Source organism: Planococcus citri, chromosome 3, assembly GCF_950023065.1.
Source record: "Planococcus citri chromosome 3, ihPlaCitr1.1, whole genome shotgun sequence".
Classification (NCBI taxonomy): domain Eukaryota; kingdom Metazoa; phylum Arthropoda; class Insecta; order Hemiptera; family Pseudococcidae; genus Planococcus; species Planococcus citri.
The window spans coordinates 3,271,682-3,292,609 of record NC_088679.1 but is presented as its reverse complement, the minus strand read 5'-3'; the positions used below and the strand labels follow the sequence as shown (position 1 = coordinate 3,292,609).

At 35.3% G+C, this 20,928-nt stretch overlaps 1 protein-coding gene and 1 long non-coding RNA gene across 7 annotated transcripts in view; one reads left to right on the top strand and one right to left on the bottom strand.

Annotated features, from left to right (window-relative positions):
• The window catches only part of LOC135840889 (uncharacterized), a 402,381-nt gene that overhangs the window by 374,251 nt on the left and 7,202 nt on the right, over positions 1 to 20,928 (bottom strand). The gene's annotated exons all lie outside the window — the stretch shown is intronic.
• Positions 1 to 20,928, top strand: part of bma (SCY1-like protein bma) — a 390,878-nt gene that overhangs the window by 366,694 nt on the left and 3,256 nt on the right. For 3 of the 6 annotated variants that reach the window (XM_065357628.1, XM_065357625.1, XM_065357626.1), the window contains exons 12-16: positions 2,017 to 2,266; positions 5,682 to 5,850; positions 5,944 to 6,137; positions 6,916 to 7,163; positions 11,229 to 11,291. In XM_065357628.1, coding sequence (XP_065213700.1) covers positions 2,017 to 2,266; positions 5,682 to 5,850; positions 5,944 to 6,137; positions 6,916 to 7,163; positions 11,229 to 11,291 — 924 coding nt within the window. The remainder of the gene's footprint in view (positions 1 to 2,016; positions 2,267 to 5,681; positions 5,851 to 5,943; positions 6,138 to 6,915; positions 7,164 to 11,228; positions 11,292 to 20,928) is intronic. The other 3 variants (XM_065357630.1, XM_065357629.1, XM_065357627.1) reach the window with 2 other exon arrangements.

The following is a 20,928-nucleotide window of genomic DNA, read 5'->3' as shown; positions in this document are numbered from 1 at the left end:
AATTTCGCTTCTAACGTCATTTAGTTATTTGATTTGTTTTTATCCTTAGTTTTTCCGGTTTTCAGATTTTGTTGTCGTTTTCATTTTTATTTTTCGATTTTATTTTTCAGTTTTGCGTTGAACGTTATTTTCTATTTCAATTTACCTAAAAAAAATTTCCTCGACGTTATTATTTTTCCTTTCGTTTTTTCGGATTCTACAATTCTGTTTTTTAGATTCTCTGATTTCAATTTTTGTTTTCATTTTCTTTTAAATTTTGTGTTCATTGTTGTTTTTAATTTTAATTTTTCTAAATTTTCGTTTTTTTCTCGTTTTTTTTTTTAATGTGATGATGATACTTATGTATTTTTCCAAAATTTCATTTCTAACGCCATTATTATAATTTCTTTACGTTTTGTTTGTTTTTTTCGGGTTGAACAACCTAATTTTTCAGTTTCAGTTTCAATTTTCAAGTTCTTTATTTCAATTTGTGTTCAATTTTAGTTTTGATGGTTATTTTATTGAAAAAAATTCCAACTTTTTTTTTTGTTTTTAATATGGCGTTAGTTTTTGTTCTCTTTTTTTGTTTTATTTTTCTTTCAACGTTTTTTTTTCTGTTTTTTCTGATTTAGTTTTTTACGTTTTCTGTTTTCGATTTTTTCTAATTCTTGTTTTACAATGTTTTTCTTTTTTGTTTTTTTTCGGCTTTTCATTTTTTATTTTCAGTTATCGATTTTCTGAACTCCGTATTTTCTAACGCCATTATTTTCCATTCTTTTTCTTCATTTGGCAGGGGGAGAGGTGTGGTCAAAACTCCAAACTTTCATCCCAATACGTTCAGATTACGAAGTCGTATTTACGGCAAACAAGTTATGCAATTCTATTAACACCTGTTCTGCATATTTACGGTAAACCGAGTAGGCAACTTATTCGACATACGAGTATTTTATCGATATGAACCACGTATTCCGGCGTTGTGTTATTGGATTTTTTCACGAGATATCAGTATTATGCCTTCCACCAATCCGTTAAAGCCTTCTTTCTTACAATGATGAGAGCTGAAATGTATGTCTGGATATCCAACCCACTCTTTAGACTAATTCTTCGCTAAAGTTTAGTGATTTATCCAACGTTTCAGTCACTCGATTACCCAACTTTGTCATACCAAAACTCTACCTAATCTTCAAGTCAACCCGTCTGGACGGTTGAATCGACAAAAAAAAACAACCAGCAAAACTAAACATACAACAACAAGAAACTAAAAAGAAAAAAAAAACACAAACACCCAAGTGTCATTGTTCGAGGTTTAGAAAAGCGTTGGTCGTTCGGTACCGACGTCTCCGTCGCATCGATACCTTGTTTTTATGGTCGTCGGAGGTTATTAAGTTATCGCGAGTCGATATTGAATTTATGGTATGGCCAAAGTATAGTACGGTATACGTACAACGAGAAGAGAAAAGGCACGCGAAAAGGTCGACGTGAGACGTGAGAGAGAGGGAGGAGGAGCGTACGGCAACGCAGCAACAAGTGACGTAATAAATTATTCGAGCTTTTCGGCGAAAAAAAAAGGCAGAAGAAGAGAAAGAAGAAGAATCGAGCTACGTGAGGGTAATTTTTTTTAATGCGTTGAGCAGCCAAGTAATGGCGAGCGATTAGGCACGCGATTTTGAACACAAGACGAGCATGCGATTCGCTAATTTTTATTTTCGACACGAGTCGATTAATCATTAAGCGTTTCTAACGATGCGATGGGAATGGGAGATGTTGGAATCCGCCGAAAACGAGTACCTCTAGCTACGTATACTCGTATAGTAAAGGTATCGAGGTTCGCGTCGGCGTACGTCGTTGACGTCGTCGCAATGTCAGTGATATTAAGGTGTCCTAATAGGTATATGTATAGTGTGTAAACAAAACGTTTCGAGTATGCTTTATGAATTATTACCGGCAATGTTTGCCGAGGTATGAGAAAAGGGTCGAAAAAATTCAAAAATGGCTTATCAATAACTTGATCATCTGTTTTCTGTTTCGATCGCGTAGAGCGCAGCTTTAACCGCAGTTACAAACGTATCGAATCATCTCGAAGAAGCAGCCATCAGACGGATGGTTTTACCAAAGATGAAAAACGTGTACGATTGTAACAGCAACGATGTCCGAGTACTTGGAAATATTTTAAACTGCATCGAGAAAGTGCTGGACCGATTAGACAAACAGCAAATCTTAGACGAAGTACTGCCATTAATATGGGATTTTAAAATCTACGATTCCGATATGATAATCAAAGTTATTCGTAAGTATACGAGATTCCAGAATGATATTCGAGTATCGCAACATAGAGATTAGGGTGGCCCTTATTTTCCAAGTTGGGATTCCCCCTCCCCCTTCCCAACACCCAAAGTGGTGATCTCTGGTGAGAAAATAATTCCCTATTTTTTATTTATTTTTTAAGTTCCCAAAAAATCTGTCCCATGGTGGTGTCATGAACTAAAAACTGCAATCCAAGATAGAAAAAGATCATTAAAAAAGTACCAAAAAAATCGCACTCTTGACAACCTCATTGATTTTAAGAAAAAAAGAGCTATTGCTCGCCAAATAAACTTATCCAAACAAAGAGAAAGTTGGAATAATTTCATGTTGAGCATCACCCAAAGCACGACTACAAAAGAGATGTAGAAAAAAGTTCAAATCCTTAAAGGAAGTTATATACCTACTGAAATATCCTACTTAGTAGATGGCAACACTGAAATAAACTCAATAGATGACATTGCAAACACCTTAGCTAGATCCTTTGCAAAAGCTTCTGCAACTGTCTCTTATAGCTCTGCTTTCCAAACACTAAAAACACAAATAGAATCCACCCCATTAGACATTTCATCTGAAAATCTAGAACCATACAACTCTCTTTTCTCTCTTGAAGAGCTAAATCAAAGTCTAAACTACAACATTAACGATTCATCCCCTGGATCTGATGAAATTCACCCTCACATGTTAAAGTACCTTTCAGACACTGGAAAAGAAGATTTACTCAGTTATACAACAAAATTTGGACTTCTGATTCCTTCCCAAAATTGTGGAAAACTGCAACTATCATTCCAATATTAAAACCTGATAAAAACCTAAATCTGGCATCTAGTTATCGCCCCATCTCCTTAACTTCAGTCCCTTGCAAAATGCTTGAAAAAATGGTTATTAAACGTCTTAATTGGTATATTGATTCCTCAAACTCTCTTAGTATTTATCAGAGTGGTTTCAGAAAGAAAAGATCTACCCTAGACCACCTCTTTAGTCTCCAAAAAGAAATTAGTTCAGCCTTCCAGAATAAAGAAAGTGTTCTTTCAGTCTTTTTTGATCTTGAAAAGGCATTTGATAAAGCCTGGCGTTATAAAATTCTCCAAAAATTACATTCCATTGGAATTAGAGGACATTTAGCCTACTCTATTCAGAATTTCTTAACAAACAGTACTTTTAGAGTGAGAGTTAACAGTACATACTCAAAATTTTTTGAAATTGAAAATGGAGTCCCCCAAGGTTCAGTTCTTAGCATAGCCTTATTTATACTTTTGATTGATGACATTTCCAATGTTGTTTCTAGACCCATTTCTCTGAGAATCTTTGCTGATGATATCAACATTTCCTTTCGCTCAAATAATATTCAACTAGCTCTTCAAGTAATCCGAGAAACCCTGAAAAAATTGAATCCTGGCAGATTCTAATGGTCTAACTTTCTCTGAGTCAAAAACCCACTGTATACTTTTCACCAATCACCAAAAAAAATAAGATTCCTCCAGATCTCATTCTCAACTTCAAAGGACACTCTTCAGAATTCAAAACCACTACTAAATTTCTTGGCTTAACTTTTGATAGAAAACTAAATTGGACTCCTCATTTCCTAAAAGTAAAATCAGATCTCATGAAACGCCTAAATCTGTTGAAAATAATCAAAAACACAAAGTGTAATCCATCTCGCAAACTCCTACTTCACTTGTATAAATCTCTAGTTCACAGTAAAATTGAGTATGGAAGCCCATGTTTTGCAAATATCTCAAATAAAACTTCTAATATCCTAAAAACAATTCAAAATTCAGCCCTAAGGATCTGTTTAGGAGCCCTCTATTCCTCTCCAATAGATAGCCTTTATTGTGAAGCAGCAGAATTACCCCCAGATTTTAGAAGAACTCTCATAACAAACAAATTCATCTCAAATGCATCCACCAACCCTTCCCATCCGCTCCAAAACTCAATTAACCCACCCAACCCCCAACATTTTGATCATATAGAAGGACCCATTTCTAGTTTCATCACAATGTTAATGATCTTCAAATCAATCCTAAAACACTCATCCAACAGCCAATATCATATCCCCCTTGGCTCCTCAGGCTTCCTCAAGTCAATACACAACTTATTAACTACCCAAAAAATAACCACTCTCCACTAGTAATAAAACAAAACTATCTTGAACTCTTATCAGAATACAAAAAATTCAATCTCTGCTTTACAGATGGATCAAAAATACTGACACTTCATTCAGGGTATGCCTACTCTATTAATGATAAAATTTCAAATTTTAAAATCCATAACTGCTCTTCAATCTACACTGCCGAACTCGCAGCTATTTTCCACTGTCTCTGTGATTGTATTCACTTATGAATCAGAAAATGAGTCTTTCTTAATTCAGAGTGATTCCCTCAGCTCACTAACTGCTGTCCAAAATCTATTTTCTGACCACCCCCTAATTCAAAATATCCATAAAACTCTATATGATTTACAAAATTCAAACTTCTCCATCCAGTTTATTAGGTATGTACCCAGCCATGTTGGAATCACAGGAAATGAAATTGTAGATAAAAATGCAAAATCCGCCACTACTCTTTCTCCTTTCACATTTATCACAGCTGACGACCTTAAATCAATCTTCACCCAAAACACACTTGAGAAATGGCAAAACTTTTGGTCCCTCCAAACATCAAACAAGCTCTTTCAACATAAAAAATCACTCTATCCTTGGAAAAAACCTCTCCCACTTGAACAGACTTGAAGAAATCATTATAACCAGATTGAGAATTGGCCACACAAAAATCACCCACAATCACCTCTATGAAAAGACCCCAAAACCCACATGCCAGTTCTGCACATCAGAATTTATATCTGTCCAACACTTACTATTTCGCTGTCCCTCCTTACATCAGCACAGACTACCCCTACAAATAGATGAAAGATCCCTATTCATACCAGACGACCCTTCCAAAATTAAAAAATTCTTAGACCTAATTAAAAAACTTGACCTTAACACTCGATTTGAATCTCACACGACGGGTGTAATAATCAAGTAATTACAAACACCCCCCCCCCCCCACCAAAAAAAAACGAAAAGCACGAATTTCAGCTATTCTAGGAGGCCAACTTGCTTTCCTAGGGAGGTGGCTAATATCGTCACGAGAGTTCATTTTACTCAAAAGAGACATTTTAGAGGTGTTAGAACTTGAAATTCTTACATTTTAAAATTTTTCTTCGAAGTTGGATTTTTTTTAATTTTTGAAAATTGATAGGCCCACCGCAGATCGAGTTTTTCAAAAATGGAAAGAATAAAAAATAGGGAATTATTTTCTCACCAGAGGTCACCACTTTGAGGGTTGGCAGCAGAAGAAATCGCAAATTTTTTGTTTTTACATAGAGATATAAATTCAATCGGTTTTACTCGCTTACAGGTATTTATCGTATTTTATTAAGTGATAAAAAATACGGATTGACCGTAAATATAATCGCAACAAGCGTGATGCCATCATTAGTACCTCATACGGTATGCCCTGCCTTAAACCTGGAGACGTTCACGTTGCTGCTGGAAGTTCTGCAAGAGATGCTGGATATTATCGATCGGTACGTGTAGGCTTTGGCCGATTAATTTTGTTGTGTGAAGACTTCAATACTTAATCTATAAGCAGACATTAATTCATCATTTTGCTTTTACAGAAACCAAAGAAACAAGCTGAAATTAGACTCGATCACGTTACCGAGTCCGGAACGACATAGGCCACTAAGGCATCTGTACAGCTCCGATAATATGCACGTTCCGCCGTTCAATATTCCTAATCTGAGAGTCGAGCAGAGGAAAACGTCCAGCGCCGAAGACATGGCCAGAAAGAATTCCACTGGTTCTGGTATTTGTAATGCGATTTTCTTTCTGTCATCTGAATCATCTCATACTGTGCATAACATAACATACTCGTATAACATACCTCATCTCATTATCATCATCAAAAGCCTCGTAGAATGCTTCTCGAGGGTCGAAAGTAGGTATCCCTCAGAATGAGCCACTGAAAAGGTGATTATTCGAGCCCAGAATTTTGGTTGAAGCTCGACATTTTGGAACATCTGATCGTGACATCAAAATCTTTATTTTTAGGAATGCTGATTCCGATTTTGAAAACATCTGATTCTAAAATCAAAAATAAACTCCTCAGGATGGGCCCGATGGAAGACGATTGGATCTCAAAATATTTTAAAATCTAGTCGTCGTCAAAAAATCTAAGAGGGGTGCATGATTCTCGAATTAATGACCGTTTGTCCTCCAAATCCAAATTGACGAACTTAAAGAAGAGAGCTAGGGCTCAAAATTTCGAAAAATGTAACACGAGTGCCAAGAATTCAGCACTCCTGGGAAGCCATGTTTTAATTTTGGCGTCAAACAGTGAACAGAATCAATTTTTTTTGAGTGTTTGAAATCTCCACCTTCAAGTTCAACTTTTCGAAAATATTCGAAAAATAAAGGCAATTTTTTCCCAAATTCAAAACAATTACTTATTTGACAAATTTTCTCGTCTTCCTTCACGACATCTGGCCAACTGAGAAGCCTTCTTCGCCGTCCACTCATCCAAAACACCACTCTCTCACCGTGACTGATTATACTTTAGCATAATACTCGTACTTGGGCTTGTTTTAAAGGCTCCTGGTGGTTCGGTGGCTCGCCGGTATCGTCCGACAGTAATTTCCTGCGCGTAATTAACGCGTTTCCAAACCGTAGATTATCGGATAACACGTTAATGGCGCCCAAAATACGTATAGCGCCGTCTTGCGCCTCTTCTCCGGGTGGCACGCCCGGCGGTAGTACCGGCGGTCTTCCCATACGTCGTCATTCCAGCATCGGACCGCAAGAACGTCGAGGATCTACCATTAATCTATCGCCTCCGACAGTAAGTTCCATAAACAATATACCACCAATGCCTATTACGCAAAGTTTCTCCACACAACACCGCATTTTCGCTCTATACTGTACGCTACCTACCTACTCGAGATGTTGGAAACAAAAAATTACACGCAGATTTTTCTCCCCCCTTCAACGATATTTACTTAATATCTATACTAACTTACCCTTTCTATGCTGCCAATTTTTATTTTTTGATCGAATAAGCACCTTTATAAAACGTATGTACCAAGTATACTACTACAATTCACAACACGCACGATACCTATTGTATGTAACTACTTGTGTACTCGGTAAGGACGGCATAGATACGCGAATTGCGAATTGTTTAGGTGTTCTTTTATAAAGTTTAAATATTGCTTGTAAATATATCGCCAATCGTACATATAACACACCACAATATTATTACGTACAAGTACTTAAATTGTTGACCGAACAGTGCAGCTTGATTGCCAAAGTCGTTCGTTTTTGATAATGCGTGATAGTTTTGTTTTTTGCGCTACATCGTATTTACTTATGTAATACTTTGACGTATAAAAATCTAGAATGTGTACAATTGTAATGTAATTAAAAGTATACTGTGTGTTCATCGATATAGTCCTTAACGTGCTGCTAATTGCTTTTGATTTGGCTGGATGGAGTTGACGTATTGAAAATTCAAGCTACTAAATTCCAATTTTATCCTCTTAGTAATTTTTCGAAATTCAAGGTATCACAAAAATAATTTCGAAGAATTTTCGAGCAGGGTGTCATGTCATAGTCTTTCAGTGCGTGATTTTCACCGACTTTTCCCAATTTTCCACACCGATGGTTTCAGTTTTCCAAAATCGTCTGACATTCTGTCAGACTTTTTGAGGTCATTGAGCCATCAGTATAACATCTCAAGGTCATTTGTCTACCAGTCTGACCTCTTACAGTCGTTGACTCATCTGACTGGCCTCTTAAGGTCATCGACCTACTTGTCTAGCCTCTCATGATTATCTGTCTGTCTGTGTGGTCTTTCTAGAGGTTGTCTGAGTGCCTGTCTGACCATTTAAGGTCATTGACCCGTGTGTCTGGACCATCAAGGTCATCGACCTGACTGTCAGACTTTCCCAGGTAGTCTACATATTGGTCTATCTGTTATTAGGTATCTTAATGTTATTGACCCGTGTGTCTGAATCATCAAGGTCAATAATATGATCTATCTTTCCAGCTTCTCAAGGCCTTTTATCTGTCTGTCTGACCTTTCAAGGTCATTGACCCCATAATATAGCTTCCCTGGGTCATCTGACTGGCTGGCTGGCTGGCTGACCTCATGAGGTCATCGACCTGTCTGCCCGACCTCTTAAGATCATCTGTTGGTCTGTCTAACCTCTCGATGTCATTGACCCATGTGTCTGAACCCTCAAGGTCATTGAACTGTCTGTCAGGCTTTCCCAGGTAGTCTATTGGTCTATCTGTTAGGTATCTTAATGTTATTGACCCGTGTATCTGAATCATCAAGATCAGTAGGTATGATCTATCTTTCCAGCTTCTCAAGGTCTTTTATCGGTCTGTCTGTCTGACCTTTCAAGGTCATTGACCCCATAATATTGCTTCTCTGGGTCATCTGACTGACAGACTGACTGTCCTCATGAGGTCATTGACCTGTCTGTCTGGCCTCTCAAGATCATCTGTTGGTCTGTCTGATCTCTTGATGTCATTGACCCGTGTGTCTGAACTCTCAAGGTCAATATGATCTATCTGTCCAGTTCCCAAGGTCGTCTATCTGTCTGTCTGGCCTTTCAAGGTCATTGACCTGTCTGTCTGACCTCTTAAGGTCATCTCTAGGTCTGTCTGATTTCTTGATGTCATTGGCCCGTGTGTTAGAACCCTCAGGGTCACTGACCTATCTTCCCAGCTTCACAAGGTTGTCTATCTGTCTGTCTGTCTGTCTCAAGAGTTCAGACGTTTTATTTTAAACAGCGTGATGTTTAAAACTGCTTAAAAAGGCATTTGAAGCAACAACAAAAATTGATTGAGTTTGAAACAAAAAAAACGTGTATAAAACGCCCTATTTAAAACATGTTTTTTTCAAATTTTTTAGTCAATTTTTGTACCTATTTTTAATCGCAAAAATGGAAAATTTTCAACGTTTTTATTTTGAACAAAAAAAAATGTTTTAAACAAAAGAAAATGGTTTTGTTTTTTTCTATAGCAAGAAAATCCAAACTTTTGTGTTTAAAACTGTTTAATAGAGTGTTGAAAACAACAAAAAAATTGATTGAGTTTGAAACAAAAAAAACACCATATTTAAAACACGTTTTTTTAATACCAATTTGTTTTTTTTTCTCAAAATTTTTGTATTTTTAATGGAAAAAAGGGATAAAAAATGAATAAATGGAAATTTTCAACATTTTTATTTTTAACAAAAAAAAACGTTTGCTTTGTTTGTTTTTTTTTTAAGAAAAAAAAGAAACGTTTTTTCAAACTTTGATCTGTTTGGTCTGCCAAGGTCATTGACCCGTCCGTCTGGCTTTCCAAGGTCATCTGTTAGTCTGTCTATCTGTCTATCTGTCTGGTCTCTTAATGTTTTCGACCCGTGTGCCTGAACCCTCAATGTCACTAACCTATCTGTCAAGCTTCTCAAGATCGTCTGTCTGCCTGTCTGTCTGGGCTTTCAAGGTCATTTGCCCCGATACTATAGCTTTCCAAAGTTGTCTCACTGGCTAACTGGGAGACCTCTTGAGGTCACTGACCCATCTGTCTGGTTTCTTAAAGTCATCTGTTGGTCTGTCTATCTAGTCTCTTAATGGCATTGACCCTCAAGGTCGCTGACCTATCTGTCCAGCTACCCAAGCTTGTCTTTCTGTCTGTTGGGCCTTTAAAGGTCATTGACCCGTCCATATATGGCTTCCCAAGATCGTCTGTATGTCTGTCTGGTCTCTTCATATTTTGACCATGTCTTTTCAAGGTCATTGACTCGATAGTATAGCTTCCCAAAATCGTCTGTCCAGCTAGCTAGCTAGGCTCTTGAGGCCATTGGCTCGTCTCACTGGTCTCTTTAGGTCACTATTAACCTAACTATCTAGCCTCTCATAATCGTCTATCTGGCTTCTTAAGGTCATTGACCAGTCAAAGTTGTCTAAATCTTGAACAAATTTTTATTTATTCATTTGTAGGTATTTTTAAAATTGATAAAAGGGAAGGATCTCATACAGACCCACGCTTTCTCCGTCCAATTAAAACAATTTAGCACCGATAAGGAGTACCTCATCAAAACATTGTATACTGAGATACCTATTTAGACTTGCGTTGGTGGATTGCTAAGTAGGTATTATTAAAATTAGGAGTATTTTTATTCGAGAAAAAAAAATTGTTGTCTGTGGAAAAAAAGCAGTTTGGGATCAGCTTGGCAGTTTTTTGTTGTAATTGTTGTAATATTGTAATCGCATTCATTAATCCATCAATAATACTAAAGCATAAAAATTATACCCACTCGAGTTCCCATATTATTCAATACCTACCTAATTCACATACCCTACTCGATTTCACTCACCACAACTAACAGCTGTAACTCATTCATATATATAATGCAGAATTACAACAACAGATACCAATAAACAGAATACATTAATTAGTCATTTTTCACGCTCACATTTTTTTTTTTTTTTTTTTTTTTTTTTTCAAAGCAAATTATTATAAGCCCGCTAGTAAGTGTTGTGAAAGTCACATAAACCTCAAATAATAATTAAATTAGAGTATTTAAAAGAAAAAAAAATGAGTTAAAAAAAATTGTATACGACATAAACTCTTCGAGTACATAAAAATTCTCAACGGTATCTAGGAGATATTACTACATAACAGCTTTTTCGCCTTTTTTTTTGTTGTTATTGTTGTTCTTTTTCATGTTGTGTATAATTGTACGTACCTATCTAGTACCTCGTAATTTATACCTACGTATTAGGAAAATGTTTGCGAAAGCTCGATAATAATTTATAGTACGTGTACCTAGACCTACCTACTATGTACATACATACAACAAGGTGTGTGTACGTATTATGTTAACTAAAAAATGTTATTTCTGACGCAGGGTTTACGACACTACAAAACAGGCAGCCGAGATGGCTCCACATTATCCGTTCCTTCGGCATGTGTAAGTTCAAAACCGAAACTAAAAATATTGCACTCTAAAAATGACGACATGAATGTACACAGTGCTGTTTGTACGCATAAATGTTTTTCTGAGTTTCGTATCTTTCTGTGCTGACTTTAGCTGGTCATACATAGATAGTTTTATTCGTACCAAGTCTCTCTACAATCGATGAAATAGTCGTGGTGTTATAATGATAGACATAGCCTACAGAAAACTGATTGCTTCGTAATCCAACCTGCAAAACATGATAGAGATTCACTAGATGGAAATCAATTAGGTATAAGATTTTAAAAAATCGAATTCCAAGCATTTGCAACCCTGTTATTCCAGTTGCTGGGCTCACCTCGAGTGATGGTTCCCTCGTGAGTTTAATTTGAGCTCTCAAGCTAAAATTTCGGCTCTTAAAGTTTCAAAAAAAGTCGGCGGATTTTCATCATATTCACTAGAGACCTTTATTTTGAGTTGAAAGTTATTCAGAAAAAATTTTAGCTCGGAAGGTGCTCCTGAAGGGGAGAAATGAGGCTTCAAAAATGAGGCATTACCGAAAAAATCGTGTTTTTTCGCTCGTGTCGTTACCCAACCTGTTTTAGGGGAAAATAGTTCGAAAAATTTAAAAAAAAATTTAGTTTTTGGCTATTTTTCTCGATTTTTTCAAATTGACAGCAATGACCAAAAAATTGGCACCACTGTGTTCCAAAATATTTCCTTCAGTTTCGGAAATGATATCTTTCAATATTTTGGCCTAATTATTGCGAAATTTTTGTGAAGAAAAAATGTTTAAAACGCGAATTAATCCGAAAATAAACGATTTGCAAATTTTCAACCGCTCAGTACAGCCCTAAAAGTGGTCTTAGATTTTGACAGCAATAGGCATTGATCGACATAGAATCTCAAATACCTACTTTCATTTAAGATTGGATTATCTTTCCCAAAGCAATTAGGGTAGCGACACTCCCCTTCAAGGTCACCTCCGGGACTAAAAAAATTTCAGAGTAACTTTCAACTCAAAACTACAGTCTCTGTTGAATTTGCTCGAAATTTGCCGACTTTTTTAGAACATAAAATGATGAATCGACTGTTTCGAGATTTTTACGAGAGAGGGAAGACTGGAAATAATTGCCCATAGTATTTTCATGTCATTTTGTCAATGAAAAAAAATCATTTTGGGAATGTCGACAGAACGTTCACTAAAACTGGTTTTCTGATGTCAAGTGTAAGAAATTTGAAACAAAAAACAATAATATTTTACTGTGCCTGTGCAAGAGAAGACAAGAGTGAAATTTGTCTTGCATTTTTCTGACTGAAAGCCTCTACCTACCTTAAAACATTTCATTTTGGAAATGGTCTCTTAAAACTTCACCACTTTAAATACATCTCTTTTTTTATGAAAGCTATCAATAGTTTTAGTACACACCCATTTCACTCCCACCCCCTTCCGCTCACTCCAGTCTATGATTTCCAAAATCCACTGATCTTTTCAATGATTTTTAAAATTCGTAATTTTTGCCTCATTGAGTACCTACCTATTCCCAGCTAAAATGGTGAAATGTCCCTATTCTGAAATTTTTGACGTTTTTATTGAAGACTGTAGAGTACTTTGGAAGAACAAATTGCAGAGCCCAGCATTCAGATGGAGGGGGGAGGGGTGCAGTCGATGTTTTCATAGAAAAATTCTCAACTAACACCATTCAAGTCCCTAACCTCTCTGAGATGAGAGCATCTACAAAAAAAACTCATCCAAGGTTTTCAAAATCACCCCTCCCCCTAAAAAAAATTCAAAAATAACGCACCTATATTCATGTTCTCAAATCTAATGTGCAAGAATTAGGTTTGGTAGCATGACGATTTCAAATACACAGATACCTATTTTTTTTCAGAATATCCCTCCTAACCCCCTTCTTTGGTGAGAAAAAATGTAAAAATTTACGCTACCGGATTTTTACCAAGTTTTTAAAAGTCTGAAAAAAAATCCGAAAGTCATTTTTGACACTTCGACATGATTTTAGAAATTTATTGATTTTTTTTCAAGTTCTCAAAAGTTGTACCTACTTATTAGTTTTGAAAAAAATTTGCAAAATTGAACTAAAAATCTGAAACTGAGTTTGTAGGTACGTTATTTTTACCCCCCTCCCCCCACAGTGGGCTGTGAGTACCCTCAAAACGCATGTGATTCAAAAACTTACAATGAATCCTAAAACAATGGTACAATAATATCCTCCTAATGTTTTTGGGGTCGCAGAATACGAATTTGACAATATTTTCTTGTAGGGGTGAATAGTGGGGGATGGAGGGGGTGAAAAATTCAAAATTTGACCATAATTATGTGTGATATGTCGAAATGTATGTTTTTGAGGGTGTAGATCACGAATCTGATAATATTTTTTTCGTAGGGGTGAACGGTGGGGGATGAAGGGGGTGAAAACGGTGAAAAATTCAAGTCAAAATGTACGTTTTCGAAGGTGAAGGAAGGGTGAAGGGTAGGGGATGAAGAATTTTATGTAGGGGAGCCGTCAAAGTCCCAGTAAGAAAAAATTTGTAACATTTTAACAAAATTCACTATGATTTTTCACTACAATTGACTGTGGAGGTCGTTGGGTCACTTTCGGTCAAAGTATTACCAGCCACCGGAATTTCCCGTGCATCTACGTGTGAAAATTTTTTCTATTCCAATTTATGCAGCCAAGTAGGCAGAAACGGAGTTTTAAGATGAATTTTATCTCTATAATCACTTTATAAAAACTAAAATCCAGTAAATTGATGAAAAGAACTTACTTTCAGTTGAATTATTCATACTTGGTACATTTCGACATTTCACACATCATTATAGTCAAATTTTGAATTTTTCACCGTTTTTACCCCCTTCATCCCCCCACCATTCACCCCTACGAAAAAATATTGCCCTCAAAAACATACATTTCGACATATCACACATCATTATTGTCAAATTTTGAATTTCATCCCCCCCCCTTCACCCCCTCGCCCCTCACTCCTACAAAAAAAATATTGTCAAATTCGTATTCTGCGACCCCAAAAACATAAGGGAGGATATTATTGTACCATTGTTTTAAGATTCATTATTAAGTTTTTGAATTACAGGCGTTTTGAGGGTGCTCACAGCCCACTGTGCCCCCCCCCCTCCTCTCCTCCGATTGAGAACTGTTTTGAGCAGTTCTGAAATCTTCAGCAGATTTTTGAAGCTCCAGTGGCTTCATTTTGATAATTTGGATAAAATATACCTACAGTTCTGAACCGACATCGACTAATTTTGAAAAAAAAAATGTGTAATTAGTCAATTGGGTCACAAACATGTTCGCTAAACTTGATTTTGATAAATTTTATGAGATTTTTATCAAAAGTGGAATTTTCAAAAAATTGCCGAAAGCTTCAAAACTACCCAAAACTGTCTCCAGCGAACTCAGCGTGTCAAAATTAGAGCGTAAGCCGAATTTCCGATTTTTTTTCTTCCATTTTCAATATTTTGAAATCGCTGCAGAAACATAGTCTACAAGATTTCGAACTGGCAGAGACTGATTTTTGAAAAATGGCGTGTAAATTTTTTTTCAAAAAAAAGATTATCCGAAATATAACTGAAAGCTTCAAAATAGCTCCAAAGTACCTCCAATCGTCTCAGGCATGGTTTTTTTAGGGTATAAAATACATTTTAGCTTCTCAACTTGATTAGGTAAAATTTTGTGGAAATTTTAATGTTCAAAAATCTGATGGAGGCTCCAGAACCGCTTGAAACGATTCGAAACCGTTTCCAAAAAATTCGAGGAGAGAATTGTCGTTTTTTAATGCATCAAAAGTCAAAAAATTCACTTCAGCGCTTGAAATTGTTGCTGATGATTTCATTTTACATGTTTTTTATTTCGATTCAGCTTCGTCCTGTTCAAAAACATTTCTATCGGTTGAGATTGTATGTACCTCCCTAGCAAGAGATTATTCGATAATACAGCACTTAATTTTCTAGATTGATTTGTCGTTAATTTAACGAATAAGACATCAACATGTTTGCTCGTATGACTCTATTGAAATTTCACCAAAGTACATTACTTGAGAAAATTATCTAATTTAATCCGAGCTTTTACAAAACTAAACATCCAATGTGGTAAATTTGCATTCGCCTTCGCAGAAACTGCAGGCGAATAATTATGCGATATTACTACCAAATATCAACATCGTATAGTAGACACCACCATACCTACTTACCCACTACCTACTTGATTAATAGAGGAACTGGAAAAGTGATTTAAACCAAGTATTCAACGCAACACTTCTAATGCATTCTATTCGACTAAAAGTAGGTACCTACCTAAACTAACATCAATTATTAGACTTTTAGGACATCGTGACTATTCGTAAATGTTTCACAATTATCTACTTAATAATAAAACCAAGTATACGACATGTTTTGGATTAAAAATTCAATAAATTTGAATAGCTACACTGAGCTTCATCTACATGTTTCTGTTTCCTTTTTTTCTTTTTTTCTGTTGACTTTTAGCGAACAGTTTATCGTGTTTGTTTTCTGCTTAATGGCGCGGTGTTAATATTTCAAAAAGAAATGACCGCTTAAAGAATTTTCATTTTTTTTTTTTTGTTAATTTCATGTACCTCGTATTGGCAGCATGTGATGTGTTGTTTAAAAATGTGTTCATGTTTTTATTGGCTTATTATTATTTTCGTTTTTCTTTCACTGGCCAGTGTAGCAATAAAATTAAAATTTATGATTGATATAGAATATAAATAACTAGTTCGTTAGAAAAATAGAAACGTACAACTTCGAGTATATGTACGTCTACGTATATCAGATTCTCTGCATTCAGATAGAAATACTATATCGTAAATCTGAATTTGAGAAAATAACCTGCATAGAGGTGTAGCGCAAAACCCTTCAGAACAGGAGAAGAATCATCGCCCATTTCGCCACTGCAGGTCCACCATCCTCCTCCTTCTCACCCCCCTCACTCATAAAATTATAAAATAATTTCCATCGTCTCTCTTCGCTACACCTCTAATTCACACGTATCAATTTTCAAACCAACAAAGGTATGATTAGTATATAGGTCTTGGTCTTCAAAGTGCAACTTTTTTCCATCTTACGAGTATAGTACGTAGGTACCTACCTAATTTTATGAATAAAACAATTCATGTATGATCGGCTTTTTTAATGTTCTGCTTTCGATTAAACCTATGCCGTTTCTGTCACTCGCCATGCTTTATGTTATGTTGTTTGTGAAAAGTTTCTATTGATATTTTTAATAATGATAATGCTTTCCTAAATACCCATCGTCGCATCGCAGACGCGGATGATCGAACAAACCATTAAGTATTTTACTTAATTTCTTTTTTCTGTTAAAAAAAAAAAAATCGAGGTTCTCGCGTGGCCGTCACTTTTATACACAGATGAATACTCGGGGGGAAAAAATGAACATATACTGAACGAAACCGTCCTTGGAAAAGGCGCTAAAATATGGCTTTACTTCTGTATGCATATCGCTTCAAAAAGGGGATAATGCATGATGATTTTTTCTCAAATTAGAATACATATTTGAAAGAATTTAAAAAAAACAAACAGGACAGGTCGAGTCGTGTATTTACGAAGAGTTTGATTTTCGTTTTCATTTATTTGATTTATTTTTTCATTTTGAATTTGAATTTTCACTCTGAAGGAGAATGTGGCTTTCATGTGTTAATTTTAAGCATATATTTTTTTCCTCTTCTTTTTTTTTTACAAAGAACCCCCATACCTATTATGTTTTTTCGTATCGCTTAAATTATTGATCCTGTTCACTAAATCACCCACCACCAGACATCACGCTATCACAATGCTCGTATCTTTTAATGAAAGAATATTTTTCTTTCTGCCTCGATGTGTGGGAGCCTTCAAAGAAGAGACAAACCTCTGAGAATTCAAGTCCGAATTTTTGAAATGTATACCTACTCATACAGTTCAGATCCATATTTGAATTATTTTTCGATGCTGCTTTCACCCCCTCCCAACTCCCTCTCTCCTTCATTTCGGAAAACTAGTCTTAAAAACTGTTGAAAAATATACTATCTTGCATGTGGTTTGTTAATTTTCAATGACGCCGAATTCAAATAAGTATTTGAACCATTATCACTTAAGAAGTCACTTATTCGATAAGTACAGGTTTTTTCAGAATTTCAAATCACGGTTTCGAGTTTAAGTTCGATTCTCAAAGTTGTACCTACTTTCGAATTTGAAAAGTGCAATTATGAATTTTTCTATATTTGTTGAATTTTATACCTATAAGGTAAAGTACCAGTTGTGGTTATACTTTTTTCAACATGCTCTGAGAAGCCCAAATTTCAACTTTTTTCAAATTTTTTTGATTTTGTTGTGTAGTGTAACTGTTGAACTACATAATACTTGGGAGGAAAAAAAAATCAAGAATATTTCATTTCTTAGTAGAGAATCTTAAAAACTTCCAATTATCCGCTAACCGGGCCCCCTGGCCCGGTTGCGGACAAAGACTGCTCTAAATAGTACTAAATGAAATCAAAAATTCTCAAAAATATGCAGAGGTGGTTATTTCATCTTATTACTACCCAAAAACTTCCGCAGTTATGAAAAATTACATATTTGACTCGCTTTTCTCCATCATTGAAATTTTCCTTCTAAAAAATTTTAAAATCTGCATTTTTATCATTTTGAAACTTCAATGCTTTTGTACATAGACTTCATGGGTGAATTTTCATGTTGTCATGAATGCAAGGAAATGATTAAATGTTACAGAAAAAGATACGAGCGATAATTTTTTTTTTAGCCCATAGGAACGATTATCCACAACCGGGACCCCTATCCACAACTGGTACTTTACCTTACTGAATTTTCAAGTTGAAAGTAGTTCAACTCCAATGGAAACATGGTGTGAAATTCGATTCCTTCTCATCAACTCGAGAACATTAAGTTTAAATATCCACGACTCTTCGATGCCTTCCGCTTCCTATTCAAAGCCCCCATCATTTTCTTGACCTTCACTCGATATTTTCTATTTCAATGATCAAAGTAGGATCCCACCTACTTGCCTGCACATATTTTTCAAAATGAACCCATCAGTACCTGCCTACATATTTGAAAGAATTTCAGTTTAATCGACACCCTGCACCTAACATGTTATGTAATGAGATTTTTCTGGAGGCAATGTCTCATCTTTAAAGGCTCTCGAAATAACCACCCGCATTTGATATTACCCCTACTATTTATATAAAGTTTATATAGGATACCTATTTTTTAAGATCCTATTTATACAAGATGATTTAATCGAGTGATGAGCTCCAACTTGAGCCAATTTTGCGCTCGTGATCTCGTAAAAGGTCCCACATTTTATAGTACATGTAAAAACGAATATTTTGATTTTGATTTTTTTTTCAAAATTGAAGATTAGCGATACTTTCACGCGACAATAAGACAAAAAAATAAATTTTCGACACAAAAAACGAAAAAAAATTTACATACCCAATTGCCAGGTGTGAAATAATTCGAGAGCTGAACACAAAAATGAGAAAAGATTGAAACCTATTGAGCTTGCGTCACAATTTTTACAATATTTTATCAAACGTAGACCTCTTCGAGGATCTAAGACCGTAATCAAATTTTTCAGATCGACTTGCAACTCGATTATTCTCAATTTTTTTTTTTTTTTTTTTTGTACATAAATTCCTTATAATAAATATTAGAAACAGACGGGGAAACGCTATAATTGGCTCCATATAATCCTGCATTGGAACACGCAGGCTCGTTTTTTCAGCAATTTAACGAAAATTTTGATAGATTTTATTTCAAGTGATCATATTAAATTTAGAAAAAAACTATGACACATGTCGATTTTATTCACGCTATATTTTGAAAATTATCAATTAACCGTACGTTTCGGCACTCTCGTTGCCTTCTTCAGCGGTAGAAACAAGACTGAATGTATAACACAATTACGCAAGTACAGAACATAGATGAAACGCAGTACATAGATAAAAAGATGAATGAGACTAGAAAAGACAGGAAAATTCCACACCACCTCAACCTATAACCAGACGATAAATTTCGTTAAAATTAGACAAATCAGTCCTGAAATTGATCGCATTTTTGGCCTGATTGATGAAAATACATTCGAGAATTCGTCTTTTTAGGGTGTTTTTTTCAAAAGCCAAAATTTTAGTATTGTCAAAATCAAAATTATGCCCTGTCATTTTCGAATGTTCGCACAGAGCAGTAGATGTTTTTGAATTACGTACATCGTATTTGTGCCTGTAAAGACGATTCGATAGGTAGGTACCTGTCTCGCCAATATATACGCTATCACATTGACTACATTTTATAGAATAAACCACATTACTACATTTGAGTTTTTCATTGGTATCTTTGAGTTTAGAGTAAAATTTAAATTTATTACTATTGCAATTTTTGGCAGCAATTCTGGTGGAATCACTATTCACTATGTGTTTAATTCTGTTGAAGTACCTACCTATATATGGTATGGAGAAATATTTAATGCTAGGTTTATCAATAATATTGTCAACATTAGGAGTATTCTGATTAAAATTATAGTAACCATATTCGAAAAGTTGTTTAGCTACAATTGGCAGCAATTCTGGTGGAATCACTATTCACTATGTGTTTAATTCTGTTGAAGTACCTACCTATATATGGTATGGAGAAATATTTAATGCTAGGTTTATCAATAATATTGTCAACATTAGGAGTATTCTGATTAAAATTATAGTAACCATATTCGAGGACAGGGCATAATTTTGATTTTGACAATACTAAAATTTTGGCTTTTGAAAAAAACACCCTAAAAAGACGAATTCTCGAATGTATTTTCATCAATCAGGCCAAAAATGCGATCAATTTCAGGACTGATTTGTCTAATTTTAACGAAATTTATCGTCTGGTTATAGGTTGAGGTGGTGTGGAATTTTCCTGTCTTTTCTAGTCTCATTCATCTTTTTATCTATGTACTGCGTTTCATCTATGTTCTGTACTTGCGTAATTGTGTTATACATTCAGTCTTGTTTCTACCGCTGAAGAAGGCAACGAGAGTGCCGAAACGTACGGTTAATTGATAATTTTCAAAATATAGCGTGAATAAAATCGACATGTGTCATAGTTTTTTTCAATATTTCGCCTTGTCACGCGTAATAATTCTACTCCTTTTAATATTAAATTTAACCAAAATTAACTTCAAATTCAAACATTAATATACAAATTAATTTTTTCAAAAAAAATCAATTTTTTGATTTTATTTTCAAGACTTTTATTATTCGTTTCTTCTATTTTTCGATAAATTTGATGAAAATTTTTATAAATTTTATTTTGAAATCGTGGTAGGTTCACGAAATTTGGAGGAAGGTTGACTGGGGTTGGTCTCATTTTGAAAGAGGAACTCGATTTTCGAATATCCGACTTGAGGTACCTTTTCGATTGAGGAGTAACGAAACAATAATTGAGTCATGTCACACGATATTTACATTTATTTACTTCATGGCCAAAATTTTGTGGTTCTGTGCCTCTGCCTCCCTCATAATTTTGTAAATCCCATCAAGGAAAGTTCGAAGGTGGTTCATTCCATGTCATTTCGACCAACGTTTTTGAGTCATGTCTTTCGATTTTGCA